Genomic DNA, 16,768 nt, shown 5'->3' with positions numbered 1-16,768 from the left:
CCAAATTTACACAAAAATGGTTTACCAGATACAAAATCAAGCTTCTCCCATGGCCATCTAAGTCCCCAGATCTGAACCCAATTGAAAACCTGTGGGGTGAGCTGAAGAGGAGAGTACATAGGAGAGGACACAGGACTCTGGACGATTTAGAGAGATTGTGCAAAGAGGAATGGTTAAAGATCCTTCTCTCTGGATTCTCCCATCTTGTGAAATGTTACAGGAGAAGATTAAGTGCTGTCTTGTTGGCAAAAGGGGGTTGTTCAAAGTATTAACATCAGGGGTGCCAGTAATTGTGGCACAGATGATTTCCTGTAAAATAATTATTTCTTAATGTGGGATTTTTTTTTCCCACCTGAATAATGCACTTGAATTAAAGAATGGATTTTTATCTTTTTTTGCACTGTTGTCCTATATTATTTTTTTAAAAAAAGAAGAAGAATTTATTAGAAGCCTAAGAGCACATCTTAACGAGGGGTGCCAATAATTGTGGAGGGCGCTGTATTAGTTTTTGGGGGGCTCATGGATATACTAATGAGCTCTGCTCCGATTGGCTGGTTGACAGCAAGGCACTGTGATGGCTCACACATAAGCAACATGTTCAAATAGACACAGGCAGGAAAATAAAATTAAATTCTGTGGTAACAAGCTAGGCCATCATAATATTTAGGACAGCTATGCTTTTACTTAGCTATGCTTAACTTCATACTCATTTAATAATGAACATCAGCCATGCCTTTTGACAGTTCGGTTCCTTGGGAAGGGTATGAAATTGCCAACATCACAGCCTGGAACATTACAATGTCTGCAAATAGCCATTTTCATTGCTGTTGCTCCGTTGTCATTGTGTCATGCTGCGCTAGCACTTATATTTCATGTTTTCATTTGTTAAACTCAGCAAATAAATACAAATTGTGCCTTAAAATGTACAGACGTTTGTTCCATGTAGAGGACGTACTAATCCATTTTCAGTCAACAAAACATGTAATTTGACCTGGGGCTCTTCAAACATTCACATTCAACTGTATTTTGATTATTCTGCTTGCTATGATCTTTTAGCTTGATAGTCTGTATATGTGTCCAGGACAGAGGCGGTTTCTGTCTGACCTACGAGGCCTCGATGACACGTCTTTTCCGTGAAGGCCGTACCGAGACTGTCCGCTCCTGCTCTAGTGAAAGCTGTGCTTTCGTCCTGGCACTGGAGGAGCGAAAGGTACCCCTCACCAAGCTCACATCACCAGTACAGCTGTCCAGTTGCTGTCCTACCTAAAACCTGATATATATTGTTGTCTCTTATATGACAAAAAACACAGGTGTTTCTTTGTTTATTTTTAAATAACAGAGTTTGAGGTAGTATGTAAACAATGTTACCATTTACTCCTCAGTCCATAAAGGACTCCACCCATTCAGCCTGCAGCAGTTTAACCCCGCTCGTAAATGCTACAGCAGATTAACCCCACCCAATCAGCCTATAGCAGTTGAACCCTGTCCATTAAGCTGTACAGCAGTTTAGCCCTATCCATTCAGCCAACAGCAATTTAGCCCTACCTTGCTCAATCCATTAAGCCAACAGTGGTTAAATCCCACCCATTCAGCAGACAGCAGGGTAGCCACACTGATTCAGCCTATAGCAGTTTGGCCCCATCTATTCAGCAGACAGCAGTTTAGTCACACCCATTTAGCCTACAGCAATATAGACCCACCCATTCAGCCTATACCAAGTTAGCCCCTCCCATTCAGTCTACAGCAACTTGGCTCCACACATTCAGCCAACAGCTGTATAGACCCAACCATTCAGCCAACAGCAATGTAGCCCCATCCATTCAGCCTACAACAGATTAGCTGCTCCCATTCAACCTACAGCAGTTTAGCTCCACCTATTTAGCCTACAGGAAAAAAAATCAAGCCCAGTCATCTTCGATAAAATGCAGATATAAAAATATAAGGTTGTAGAATACAGGCATGCACCTACTCTCCAGTAATCTGTTTTGTGCTTGTTAGGGAAGAGAAGAGTGCTGCAGCCTGTTCCGCAAGGCTGCTGAAAAACATCAGAATCTCTACCGGCTGGCCATGACTGGATCAGGCATCGACAGACACCTGTTCTGTCTGTATGTGGTCTCCAAATACCTGGGAGTGGACTCCCCTTTCCTAAAGGAGGTGAGTGTATGCCTGTGGTACTGTGCAACTTTATAATGGCACCTACAACCTCAATTCCAAAAAAGTTGAGACGCTGTGTAAAATGTTAATAAATATAAATTAAAACAGAATGTAATAATGTGCTAATCTCATAGACCCATATTTTATTCACAATGTAGCATAGAACACATGACATTTCACATATGAAAAACACTCATATAGAACTTGATGGAAGCAACGCATCTCAAAAAACATAGAGCCATGTCTACCATCGTGTAGCATCCCCAGTCTGTAAATGTCTGGGAAGTGAGGAGAGTAGGTGCTGGAGTTTTGGGAGAGGAATGTTGTCCCATTCTTGTCTGATGTAGGATGCTAGCTGCTCAACAGTCCTGGTTGGACTTTGCTGTATTTTTCATTTCATGATGTGCCAAAAGTTTTCTGTTGGTGAAAGGTCTGGACTGCAGGCAGGCCAGTTCAGCACCTGGACGCTTCTGCTGTGAAGCCAGATGCAGTATGTGGTTTATCATTCTCTTGCTGAAATAAGCAAGACCTTCCCTGAAAGAGAAAATGTCTGGATGGCAGCATATGTTGCCAAAATCTGTCTGTTTCGTTCAGCATTAATGGTGCCTTCACAGATGTGCAAGACACCCATGCCATGTGCACATATACTCCCCCATACCATTATGGATGCTGGCTTTTGAACTGTGTGCTAATAATAAGCTGTGATGTCTTTAGCTTGGAGGACACAGCATCCATGATTTCCAAAAAGAATTTCAAATGTTGATTGGTTGGACCAGAGGACACTTTCCACTTCTCCTCAGTCCATTTTAAATGCGCTTAGGCCCAGAGAAGGTGGCAGCATTTATGGATCCTGTTTGTATGTGGTTTCTTCTTTGCATGATACAGCTTTAACATTTGTGGATTGCACTGCGCACTGTGTTTACAGACTGGACTGTGTTCCTTAGCCCATGCAGTGATTTCCAGTACGGAATCATGCCTGTTTTTAATGCAGTGCCACCTGAGGGCCCAAAGATCACAAGCATCCAATATTGACCAGCTCCTGTGTCTCATCACTGTGTCGTAGAGGGGGTGAGAACCATTGTCCATAATGGCCTGCAGCTTAGACAGCATCCTCCTCTCCGACACTGCTGTCAGCGAGTCCAGCTCCACACCCATAACATCACCGGCCTTGCGGATCAGTTTGTTGAGTTTATTGGCGTCTGGCAACAGCATAGAGCATAGCACTCGCCACCACAGACTCATAGAAGATCCTGAGCATAGTCCGGCAGATGCTGAAGGACCTCAGGTGTCTCAGAAAATAGAGATGAATTTGGCCTTTCCTGTAGCAGGCGTCAGTGTTCTTAGCCCAGTCCAGTTTATTGTCAATATACACACCCAGATATTTGTAATCCCCCACAGTGTCCACACTGACCCCCGTGATGGACACAGGCGTCACCAGTGCCTTGTCCCTTCTCAGGTCCACCACCCGTTCCTTTGTCTTTGTCACAATGAGCTGCAGGTGGTTCCGCTCGCACCATGAGTCAAAGTCCTTCATCTCATCACCCTTGTTGATACATCCAACTATTGCAGTCATCAGAAACCTTCTGAAGGTGACAAGTCTCTGTGCAATAGCTGAAGTCTGTGGTGTAGAGGGTGAAGAGGAAGGGAGAGAGGACAGTTCCTGGTGCTGCAGGCGTACATACTGTGGTCTGCCAGTCAGGTAGTCAACAATCCAGGACACGAGGGGGTCATCTACTTGCATCACTGTGAGCTTATCACCCAGAAGAGCAGGCCAGACGGTGTTAAATGCGCTGGAGAAGTAAAAAAAACATGACCTTCACAGTGCTGGCTGGCTTATCCAGGTGAGCGTATACTCGGTTGAGCAGGTAGGTGATGGCGTCTTCAACTCCTAGGCAGGGCTGATAGGCAAACTGGAGGGGGTAAAGAAAAGGCTGGACTATGGGTCTGAGCTGATCCAAGACAAGCCTCTCCACTCTGTCTCCAGCTCTGAAGACCCTCTTCTTGTTAAGGAGAGCTTTAATGTCCTTTGTTACCCACGGCTTGTCGTTTGGCTAACATTTAGCAGACCTGGTTGGGAGAGTGTAGTCCACACAGAAGTTAATGTAAGATTAAATAAGATAAGGTGAGTCCAGTTTATAGGTAAGGTGCACACCCAGGTACCTATAAGAGACCACTCTTTCAATGTCCGTTCCCTGGATGTTCACTGCTAGAGGGGGATGTGTGCGCCTGCGGAAATCTTTGGTCTTCCCCGCATTGATCTGTAGGTGACTCCACAGACACCAGTCCACAAAGTCCTGAATCAGTTCTCTGTACTCTTCGTCGTCCTCATTTGTGATGTGGCCAACGATCTCCGAGTCATCAGAGAACTTCTGTAGGTGGCAGTTTGGTGAGTTTTACATGAAGTCTGCAGTGTACAGGGTGAAGTGGAACGGTGCTAACACCGTTCCCTGCAGGGCCCCTGTGTTACAGACCACTATGTCGGACACACAGTCCCTTGTCCTCACATACTGTGGATGGTTGGTGAGGTAGTCCAGGATCCAGTGCATTATGTGATGGTCCACCCCTGCCTGTTCTAGCTTGTCCTTCAGGAGCCCAGGCTGTATGGTGTTGAAAGCACTGGAGAAATCAAAGAGCATGATTCTTACAATGCACCCAGGTTTCTCCAGGTGAGAAAGAGCTCCATGCACCAGGTAGATGATGGCGTCATCCACCCTGATGCCAGGCTGGTAGGCAAACTGAAGTGGGTCCATAGATGAGCTCACCATAGGGCAGAGTTGTCTAAGGACCAGCCTCTCCAGTGTCTTCATCAGATGTGATGTCAGTTCCACCGGCCTGTAGCTGCTGAGGTCCTTTGGGTGCTGCGTTTTTGGCAACGACACCACACAAGATGTTTTCCACAGCTGTGATACTCTCCCCAGCTTCAGGTTTGTGTTGAAAATGTGCTCCACCATCCCACACAGCTGATCTGCGCAGGACTTGAGGTGCCTGGAACCGATGCCATCCGGCCATGTAGCCTTCCTCGCCTTGATCTTCCTGAGCTCATTTCTCACCTGGGCCATTGTGAAGGTCAGACTGTAGCAGGGGGGGTGCTGAGTGTTGGAATGTGTGAACTGAGGGTTACGGCAACCAGCAGAAGAACCAGTGGGGGGTGGGTGTGAGCTGAAAGTTGTGCAGTGTGTGAGACTGTCTGTGTCATCCTCTTCATGATCACACAGCACTTCCCACACTGTTGTGCTAAAACAGTCCTTTAGAGCCTCCTCAGACCATTTCTTCACTGTGCGGGTGACTGCTGGTTCCCTCTGTACAAGAGGTTTGTACACAGGCAGATCACAGGTGGTGACTTATATGCCTCCTTTGTGTTGGCATAAAACAGCTCCAGTATTTTATTGTCTCTGGTGTGACAGGTTACATACTGGGTGAAGGTGAGCAGAGTGGAGGACGGAGAAGCGTGGTTGAAGTCCCCGGAGATGAGAAGGAGGGCTTGTGGGAGCCGTGTCTGCAGTCTGCTCACAGATGAGTGCAGGATCTCACAGGCAGTCTCAGCGTTGACCGAGGCAGTGGGGGGGGCATATGTAGTTATCGCGATTACATGCGAGAATTCCCTAGGCAAGTACAGGGTTCTCATGCTAATGGCTAGCAGCTCAATGTCCTTACAGCAGATTTGCTCTTTAATAGTGATGTGCCTGGGGTTACACCATCTATCATTCACAAATACTGCCAGCCCACCTCCTTTCCTCTTTCCACTCTCCGTTGTCCTGTCCGTGCATATGAGTTGGAAGCCGTCCAGCGTAACGACCATGTCCAGAGTTAGCGCCGTTAGCCACGACTCTGAGAACAGCATAACGTTGCATTCGCAATATTATCTCTGATGTCGCGTCAGCGCCGCCAGCTTGTCCATCTTGTTGGGGAGAGATCTCATATTCCCCATAATGATGGAGGGGAGAGTAGGTCTGTAACGTCTCATCTTAGCCCGACGTAGAGCTCCGGCACGACACCCGTGTCTCTTCCTCCTCAGCTCTCTCGTCCAACTGCACTGCCGTGTGGCACAACGCTAACAGCTGACCCTGGTTGTAAACAATATAGCTGTGGCTCTGCACGATCCAGACACGATCGTAAACAAAGAAAATAGTAGAGTGAGGACCAGAGCAAACTCCACTAGTTTGATGTCCATAGTGCAGAAAACAACTCGCTAGACACACAGTGAACTTACGTACTAACAGAGAGAGGTAGAAAGTACAAAAAGTACGAAAAAACATGAAAGTTAGCAGGAGCTGCTGTAACAGGCTGTTGCTCTCGGTGGTGCCGGAAGTAGTCCATAATGTAGATGCGGTTTATATCCCCTCTTCTCCATGAGCCTCTGTCGTCTTTCCCTCGCTTTCCCCGTGCGCTGGTTTGTTCCTCCTCTGCATCCCCATGTGCATCCGTCTCCAATGCTCTTCGGGGATGGTCCTTGTCCTGGTCGCCATGCTGACCGGCTTCAACGCAATCAGCTGATCCCGTGTGTAAACAAAGCGGCCATGCTGTTGCACCTCGGCTGACCATGAGAGTGAAAGAAGCACTTTCAAAGCGAAAAAACAGACCAAGACTCTCTCTACTAGCATGTTTTGAGAGGGCACAGTTTCCTTAAGTTGCCTTGTGAAAAAAATAAACTATTAAAAAGATAAATAAAAGTTAAGAAGAAAAACAAACAAAACACGAACGGGAGCTACTGTAACAGGCAGCATGTACACACGCGCATGCGTGCACATGATACATACTAATTATAACTAGTAGAATAAAAAGATGACTCAAACATTATTATTCAAATGTTTGGAATCAGTATTTTTGGTTGCAGATACATGTATAAAATAGATGTCATAAACTGGAGTTATGTATGTTTGGAAAGTCTTACAGAATGCTGCATGATATTGAGAATGAAGTTCAAAATGTCTTGGATATAGTTTAAAAGTGGGGATCAAATGTCAAAACAGATAAGTTGTTAAAAATAACTGTAAATAGAAAGCATTACAGAATATATAGCATTTAATAACGTCTGGTAGTTACCAAAAACTTGAAATATTGAAAAACCTGTAAAAGTACATTCTGGTGTCTAGTTTATTTAAATCTATAGAGAAAAATACACAAAAAAAAAAATCAGAAAAAAGACTCTATAAAATACTCAGACAAGAGTCAACAAAATACTCAGGACAAGACACAGACAAAAGAGTCAACAAAATGCTCAGACAAAAGACTCAACAAAATATTTAACAAAAGACTCAGACAAGACTCTACAAATTGCTCAGACAAAAGACTCAACAAAGTACTCAAACAACAGACTCAAACAAAAGAGTCAACAAAATATTCAGACAAAAGACTCAAAATGCTCATACAAAATACTCCACAAAATGCTCAGACAAAAACTTAAAATATTGTAAAATACTTAAATACTGTAAAAGTACCTTCTGGTGTCTAGTTTATTTAAATCAACAGAGAAAACGTGATTCCTTGCACATTTTTGACCAGCAGTTCCCTGATAGTTGAAGTTCAAAATAGGTAGTATTATTACAGGATGCGGACTAGAATTTTCCTGTAGGCAGGAAAGTTTTGGCATCTGAATGAGTTGTTTTTCACCTCATAAGGAAGTGGGGAGCTGGGGGGGTGGGGGGGCGGTTTCAAAGGTCAGCACAGAACATATCAGTGGAACTGTGGACAGAGGAAAACATTATGCAGTAAGGAAATGTGCATAACTAAAATATATACATATTTAATATATATCAAATAAAATGCTCATACAAAAGAGTCAACAAAATACTCAAGACAAGACTCAGACAAAAGACTCAGAGAAAATACTCAACAAAATATTTAACAAAAGACTCAAACAAAAGACTCAGACAAATACTCAGCCACTCAGAAGATGAGGATTTGATGGTGGTATTGTTTTCAGCTATTTTCAATCAAAGACAACAAACCAAACCAAAATTCAGGGATGTGGGTGAACAGATCAACAGGTTTTCTTTGTTTATTCAGTATTAAGTAAGGGAAATTGTTGTCTGTGGTAATGGACCATTCTCTACAGATTGACAAATGCTGGAATATTATTTTATTCACTGTCTGTTTGTGTATATGTGTGTGTGTTCTCTTGCAGGTGTTGTCTGAGCCCTGGCGTCTCTCTACCTCTCAGACTCCAGTACAGCAAATGGAGCTCTTTGACCTGGTTAACCACCCTGAGTTCATCTCACTAGGGGGAGGCTTCGGCCCAGTGAGTAAAACAAACGTGTAAAAGTTTGGGATGCACTGATATTTCAGCAAAGGATTTTTTTTGGTGCATCACTATTTGTAAAAGTAACGATTTTTGTTATTTTATATACATAAATAACTACAATAACTTCAACAAATTTAAATGTTCTACACTTGGCACCTGCAAGCATTTTAAATGTTACTTTTATTACAGCTTTATTATAAAAGCTATAAGGGTTTTTCAGTCATTATAGAATCTCATATATGTCTTGGTTATCATTCTGGATATGGAATGATATCCCTTCCAATACTGGCACCAGATCCTCAAGTGTCTTGATGATACCAATACTAACTGTCTAACGTAACTACTCAATAGGTGCCTATAAATCTTGATATTTATATAATTCCAGTCTACCTCTGAATTATATATTGAGATTTAAACTTGAATTATAGAAATTTACTGTGTGGAAAACTTTACATTTTGATATTTTCAGAGCCGTGAAAAGTCAATGCTCTTTGGCTTAATTAAATTTACTTAATTTATGCATAATTAAATTTGATGTATTGAACGTCATGCTGGTTGCCAAAATAGTGACAATAAGCAGCACTAATAAGAACACGCAGATGCAACCTGGTTACTGTGTGTGATTTGATTTCTCTGACAGGTGGCTGACGATGGCTATGGTGTGTCCTACATCATCGTTGGCGAGAACATGGTCAACTTCCATGTGTCCTGCAAACACTCCTGCAAAGAGACTGTAAGTGAGCGAGCATCATCCACACGCAAACAAGCCAATTAGTAAAAGCCGAGTCACTCTAGTGTTCTAATTATATGAGCACAATTTCATTCATTTCAGTGGAAATTGACACAGTTAGGATTTTTACATCATAGACTTTCAAAATGATGATCAACTGTGGTTCACTTTTACACTTGAATTTGCATCTTTGTCCAATAGCACAGCTTTGTTACCCTTAGGAGGGGCTGTGTGTCTTACAGGAGATGGTTCTTGAAGGGCTCTTCAGTAAAGAACACTCAAAGATGATTACATGCATGATTACATTTTTTTTTGCATTGTAAAAGGGTTCTTCATATTGGTGGAGAATGGTCTGAAGATGATGCTGTATAGAACCTGTCAGAAAATGGTTCTGTATAGCACCAAAAAGGGTTCTTCTATCGTTACGATGTCATAACATTCTAACTGCTCTCACATTAGTTGTGCTGAATATAATATAACCTTAAAATTATGATTGTTCAAGAGTTTTTCAGTAAAGAAAAGGGTTCTATATTGTACCATGAACACACAAAGGACCTTAACATGATTAAAGGGTTCTTTGCATCATTAAAGGGTTCTTCAGATTGATAGAGACTGTGCTGAAGATGGTTCTACATAAAACCTTTTTGAAAAGTGTTCTACATAACACCAAAAGGGTTCTTCTATAGTTACGATGTCAAGCTTGTAACAATAGCAGAGCCCTTTTTGGTGCTGTAAGGTTCTACAGTGGTGCTTGAAAGTTTGTGAACCCTTTAGAATTTTCTATATTTCTGCATAAATATGACCTAAAACATCATCAGATTTTCACACAAGTTCTAAAAATGGATAAAGAGAACCCAGTTAAACAAATGACACAAAAAGGTTGTACTTGGTCATTTGTTTATTGAGGAAAATGATCCAATATTACATATTTATGAGTGGCAAAAGTATGTGAACCTGTAGGATTAGCAGTTAATTTGATGGTGAAATTAGAGTCAGGTGTTTTATAATCAATGGGATGACAATCAGGTGTTAGTGGGCACCCTGTTTTAGTTAAAGAACAGGGATCTATCAAAGTCTGCTCTTCAAAACACATTTATGGAAGTGTATCATGGCCCGAACAAAAGAGATTTCTGAGGACTTCAGAAAAAGTGTTGTTGATGCTCATCAGGCTGGAAAAGGTTACAAAACCATCTCTGAAGATTTTGGACTCCACTAATCCACAATCAGACAGATTGTGTACAAATGGAAGAAATTCAAGACCATTGTTTTCCTCCCCAGGAGTGGTCGACCAGCAAAGATCACTCCAAGAGCAAGGCGTGTCATAGTCGGCAAGGTCACGAAGGACCCCAGGGTAACTTCTAAGCAACTGAAGGCCTCTCTTACATTGGCTAATGTTAATGTTCATGAGTCTTCCATCAGGAGTACACTGAACAACATGGTGTGTATGGCAGGGTTGCAAGTAGAAAGCCATTGCTCTCCAAAAAGAACATTGCTGCTCATCTGCAGTTTGCTAAAGATCATGTGGACAAGCCAGAAGGCTATTGTAAGAATGTTTTGTGGACGGGTGAGACCAAAATAGAACTTTTTGGTTTAAATGAATAGGATTATGTTTGGACAAAGGAAAACACTGCATTCCTGCATAAGAACCTTATCCCATCTGTGAAACGCGGTGGTAGTATCATGGTTTGGGCCTGTTTTGCTGCATCTGGGCCAGGACGGCTTGCCATCATTGATGGAACAATGAATTCTGAATTTTATCAGAGAATTCTAAAGGAAAATGTTAGGACATCTGTCCATGAACTGAGTCTCAAGAGAAGGTGGGTCATGCAGCAGGACAACGACCCTAAGCACACAAGTCGTTCTACCAAAGAATGGTTAAAGAAGAATAAAGTTAATATTTTGGAAGGACCAAGTCAAAGTCCTGACCTTAATCCCATCGAAATGTTGTGGAAGGACCAGAAGTGAGCAGTTAATGTGAGGAAACCCACCAACATCCCAGAGTTGAAGCTGTTCTGTATGGAGGAATGGGCTAAAATTCCTCCAAGCCGGTGTGCAGGACTGATCACCAGTTACCGGAAATGTTTAGCTGCAGTTATTGCTGCACAGGGGGGTCACACCAGATTCTGAAAGCAAAAGTTCCCATATTTTTGCCACTCACAAATATGTAATATTGGATCATTTTCCTCAATAAACAAATGGGTTCTCTTTATCTACTTTTAGGACTAGTGTGAAAATCTGATGATGTTTTAGGTCATATTTATGCAGAAATATAGAAAATTCTAAAGGGTTCACAAACTTTAAAGCACCACTGTATATAGTACCATCTTCAGCACATTCTTCAGATTGATAGTGAACACTCAAAGAACCATTGGCATGATTACAGGGTTCCCTGTATCGTGAAAGGGTTCTTCAGGTTGACATAGTGCAGAAGTCGCTATATAGAGCCTTATAGCACCAAAAAGTGTTCTGCTATTCTCTATCAATCTGAAGAACTCGTTCATGATTGAGGGAACCCTTTTTTTTTTTAAAAAAAAAGGCTCTTTAAAGTTTTTAGTAAAGATTGCATGATATAGGGTTCTTTGCATGGTGAAAGGGTTTTATTGATGGATAATAGCAGAACCCTTTTTTGGTGCTAAAATGTTCTGTATAGCACCATCCTCAGCACATTTTCAGATTGATGGAGAACACGCAAAGAACATTTAGCATGTTTAAAGTGTTCCCTGTACTGTGAAGGGGTTCTTCAGACTAATAGAAGATGGTGCTTTATAGCATCAGAAACGGTTCTGCTATTGTTAGAAGCTTGACATTGTAACAATTGAAGAACCTTTTTTGGTGCTATACAAAACCATTTTTAAACAGGTTCCCTGTATTAATCTGAGGAACTCTGTAATCATGCAAGAGGTTCTTTTAGTGTTTATTTTCTGTACTAAAGAACCTTTGAGAACCATGTTTATGTAGCATGGTTGTAGGATCAACTAGATTTGAATTCACAACCTCTGTTTGATCATGAGCTCAGGCAGTTGTGCCACTCTGGAGCTTTAAAATGATCTAAGCAATAAATGAGATCATATCACAGTTCAACACAACTCAAAACACTTTTAAAACCTTAAAATCCTGTTTGTTATTTTAGTCATTATAGATCCTTTCATAATTGGGCTGATTTATTTTAACTCACTAACTAAATTGTTCTTTATCTAAGCACAGACTATTCTCTCTGGAATCTTCTTTTCATTCCTACTTGAACCCAAAAAATGTAAGTGTAGCACGGCTTGTGCCACCCCAGGTTCAAAGAGGACGCTGGAGGCAGGGTTCTGGGTTGCAGCAGCTATATTTTTAATTCACACCAAACTCACACAAAATAAACAACAAACAAAATCAACTCCATGCAAAGCTGGCCACTTTTCAATGACTTCAGACATCTAAATTTTTCAGTCCTTTATCACTTCAGCTTTTCAGCTTTTCCCTTAGTCTCTGTTGCTGCTGTGCCCCCCCCCTCTCGCTCCATCTTAGCTCTTTTTAAAAGCTGCTCAGCCTCAGCTGGCTCTCATTAAGGGCAGCATGAGCACCGGAGCCCAAAGGGATTGAGAGCTCGGCCTCCTGGTCACCACCCCTAGCTGGCAGGGAGCGGGGCCAGGGCGGCAGAGCTTGGGACTCACTCCTTGCCCTCGTGCCTCTTGTTGCCAGCACCGTGGTGACCACAAAGCTTGGGCTTTGTGCTCCTTTTCTCATCCACTCCACTCGCGGCTTTCCATGCCGTACTCGCCGATGTTGGCTTGTCGCCGCTCCATGTTCTGGCACCACCTTCTGTTGCAATAGAGTTGGGATACATTTAAAGAGCTGACTTTTTGTTTTTTGCAATGTAGCAATGGCTTCAATGCTGAAACACGGTTTCACGACTCCCCACAGCTTGGAGTTAGTGGATTTGATGTCTAGTCAGGTTTTGTGAGGTGATTTGATACTCCATTTGGGTTGCTGAACAGTGGAACTCCTTTTTACTTGCTTTATCCTCTGTTTTCAGAACTCTCGTAGGTTTGGCTCTGAGATCAGCCGGGCCTTAACGGACCTGATGACTCTGCTCAGCATGGACTCTTCTGGAAAAAAGCAGCTCTGAACTGTGATGGAGTGTGAGAGTGATTGTAGGTGAGAGAGTGAATGAATGAGTGAATGTTGGGAGAGTGTGTGCGAATTCAGCACTGGTCTAAGCAAGCTGAGTTAGGTTTCCCAGGGGAGGTTCTGTAACGTAATCTGGCGGATTTTACTGTGTGGTTGGTACGTGGTATCTGTAAAACTTTTGCAAATTCCCTCAATTAGCTGGATTATTAAACAATACACAATGCAGATTCATACTGGTTTAAATCACTCCACAGGTATTATTTATTAGTATTTTAAGACTGCACAAATTAAACACATTGCAGATTCATCCAGACCTCCCTTTCCCCAGCCACTTCCACTAGCTCTCCAAGGGGGATTCTGAGGCGCTCCCAGGCCAGCTGGGCCAGCGTGTCCTGGGTCTTCCCCGGGGTCTCCTCCCAGGTGGACTTGCCTGTGACACCTCCCGAGGGAGGCGTCCAGGAGGCATCCTAACCAGATGCCCGAACCACCTCAGCTGGCTCCTCTCGACGTGAAGAAGCAGCGGCTCTACTCCGAGTCCCTCCCGGATGACCGAACTTCTCACCCTATCTCTAAGGGAGAGTAGGTGAGGGTGGGAACATAGAGCAACCGGTAAATCAAGAGCCTTGCCTTATGGCTCAGCTCTTTCTTTACCACAACAGACCGGTAAAGAGCCCGCATCACTGCTGACCCAGCACCAATCCGCCTGTCAGTCTCCCGCTCCCTTGTACCATCACTCGTGAAGATACTTGAACTCTTCCACTTGAGGCAAGAGCTAATCCCCGACCAGAGAGGGCTCTCCGCCGTTTTCCACCTGAGAACCATGGTCTCGGATTTAGAGGTACTGATTCTCATCCCGGCCACTTCGCACTCGGCTGCAAACCGATCCAGCGAAAGCTGAAGTTCACGGCCTGACGTCCCCAATAGGACCACATCATCTGCAAACAGCAGCGATGTGACCCTGAGGTCACCAAACCGGACACCCTCCATCCCCTGACTGCGCCTAGAAATTCTATCCATAAAAATTATGAATAGAATCGGTGGCAAAGGGCAGCCCTGAGTCCAACTCTCATTGGGAACGAGTCTGACTTACTGACTTACTACGTAGCAAAGAGCCATGAATCCCGTAGCACCTCCCACAGAATACCCCGGGAAACACAGTCAAATGCCATCTCCAGATCCACAAACCATATGTGGACTGGTTGGGCAAACTCCCATGAACCCTCCAGAATCCCGGAGAGGGTGAAGAGTTGGTCCAGTGTTCCACAACCAGGGCGGAACCCGCACTGCTCCTCCTGGATCCGAGGTTCGACTATAACCCGGACACTCTTCTCCTGTACCCCTGCATTGACCTTACCAGGGAGGCTGAGGAGTGTGATTCCCCTGTAGTTGGAACACACCCTCCGGTCCCCTTTTTTAAAAAGAGGCACCACCACCCCAGTCTGCCAATCCAGTGGCACCGCCCCCGATGTCCACGCAATGTTGAAAAGGCGTGTCAGCCAAAACAGCCCCACAACATCCAGAGCCTTAAGGAACTCAGGGCAGATCTCATCCACCCCTGGAGCCTTGCCACCAAGGAGCTTCTTAACTACCTTAGCAACTTCGGCCTCAGTAATGGACAAGCCTATTCCCATGTTCCCAGACTCTGCCTCCTCACTGGAGAACGTGTCGGTGGGATTGAGATGGTCCTCAAAGTATTCCTTCCACCGCCCAATGACGTCTTCAGTCGAAGTCAGCAGCACACCATCTCCACTATATACAGTGCTAGTGGCACACTGCTTTCCTGAGTCGCCTGACGGTTTGCCAGAATCTTTTCGGAGCCGACTTAAAGTCACTTTCCAAGGCCTCACCAAACTCCTCCCATACACAGGTTTTTGCCTTGGCGACGACTGAAGCCGCAGATCACTTGGCCTGTCGATACCTGCCAGCTGCCTCTGGTGTCCGACAAGACAACCATGCCCGGTAGGACTCCTTCTTCAGCTTGACGGCATCTCTCACCTGGGGTGTCCACCACTGGGTTCGAGGATTACCGCCCTGACAGGAACCAACTACCTTACGGCCACAGCTACAGTCAGCCGCTTCAACAATGGAGGAGCGGAACATGGCCCATTCTGAGTCAATGTCCCCCACCTCCCCCGATATCTGGTCAAAGTTCTGATGGAGGTGTGAGTTGAAGATCAATCTGACAGGTTCTTCTGCCAGACGTTCCCAGCAACCTCTCACTATACGTTTGGGCTTGCCTGGTCTGACCTGCATCTTCCCCCACCACCTGATTCAACTCACCACCAGGTGAATTGCAGATTCATACTGGATTAAAATCATTCTGCAGTTATTTCTGTTAGACTGTACAAACTACACACCCTGCAGATTTATACTGGATTAAAATCACTCCACAATTATTAATATAATCATTTAATAATAAAATAATCAATAATTATTTAATACAATCATTGTAATTATTTTATAGTAAAATAAAATAATTAATATAACACTTTAAACAATAAACACACTGCAGATGCATACTAGATTAAAACAGTCTACACTACACTACAGTTATTGCTTTAAATCTGTAAAAATTATGCACACTGTTGATTGAAACTGGATTAATTCATACTGGATTGGTAACTATAAAACAGGACCTCCCCAGGTAAAAATAAGCAGCTCCAGTAGGACCCCACAAGCAAAAAACAACGCAAAAATGTACAGTTTGGATACTGAAGAGAAGAGAATGACTGGATAAAAGGAGCAAAAATGCAGAAAGTCAATGCAGGGAGTAGAGCTTAGTAGGGTGTGGAGTAGAGTGAGTGATAGGACAGACGGCCTAATTGAGTCATTGATTGTCCACATGGTTGACTGAAACGTATTTTCCTGTCTGCTTTCCTTGATTTTGCCTAACCTGTAACATATGGTCTTACTACAGCAGGCAGGAAGTGAGGTTTCATTCAGCAAGGACACACTTCTCTCCTCAATACAGGGACTTTTTGTGAAGAAAGCAAGAGGAGGGAAGTAGTGTTGTCACTCAAGAGTGGACAAACATTACACATGACTTTGACATTGTACTGTAAATTCCTCTGTAAGTAAATTGTTATTACTGATTATTTTGATAAGAGCAATTTCCTGTTAAACATTGCTGTAGCAATGCAACGCCCCACTAAAGCCTACCAATGGAAAGACCCAGTATCAGTGTATCTCTTTATTTTCCTGTTCTTTTATACGGAGGGTATTAACCAAATAAGCTTATGATTTTCTTTTGATTTACTTCTTTGGGGAACAATGCAATGCTTTTGTTATACTTTCAGTCTCCTGTAACTTGAACAAAATAAGGATATTCATTGTGATTTTGAAAATAAAACCAAAATTAAAATCTTTCTCCACAGTGCATATGTATTACTTTTAAATTGCTGAAAAAACATGGGCTTTGGAATGTGTGTTCAGGGCAAGGCTATGTTTTTTGTAATATGTAGCAGGGCTGTAATTGTACAGTCCCATTTCCAAAAAAGTTGTGACGCTGTGCAGAATGTAAAAACAAAAAT

The 16,768-nt window shown here is 43.3% G+C and overlaps 1 protein-coding gene across 9 annotated transcripts in view; it reads left to right on the top strand.

The window, feature by feature from the left end:
- Positions 1–13,582, top strand: part of cpt1a2b (carnitine palmitoyltransferase 1A2b) — an 84,231-nt gene extending 70,649 nt beyond the window's left edge. For 8 of the 9 annotated variants that reach the window (XM_017697454.2, XM_017697452.2, XM_017697450.2 and 5 more), the window contains 5 exons: positions 1,082–1,210; positions 1,999–2,154; positions 8,279–8,392; positions 9,036–9,128; positions 13,144–13,534. In XM_017697454.2, coding sequence (XP_017552943.1) covers positions 1,082–1,210; positions 1,999–2,154; positions 8,279–8,392; positions 9,036–9,128; positions 13,144–13,236 — 585 coding nt within the window. In that variant the 3' untranslated portion in view covers positions 13,237–13,534. Of the gene's footprint in view, positions 1–1,081; positions 1,211–1,998; positions 2,155–8,278; positions 8,393–9,035; positions 9,129–13,143; positions 13,535–13,566 lie in introns of those variants that run through there. The other variant, XM_017697455.2, reaches the window with a different exon arrangement.
- The last annotated feature ends 3,186 nt before the right edge of the window (positions 13,583–16,768 follow it).

The sequence above is a fragment of the Pygocentrus nattereri genome, chromosome 14, assembly GCF_015220715.1.
Source record: "Pygocentrus nattereri isolate fPygNat1 chromosome 14, fPygNat1.pri, whole genome shotgun sequence".
Lineage (NCBI taxonomy): Eukaryota > Metazoa > Chordata > Actinopteri > Characiformes > Serrasalmidae > Pygocentrus > Pygocentrus nattereri.
Note: the sequence above shows the minus strand (reverse complement) of the source record. Positions and strands in the feature narration are given on the sequence as shown.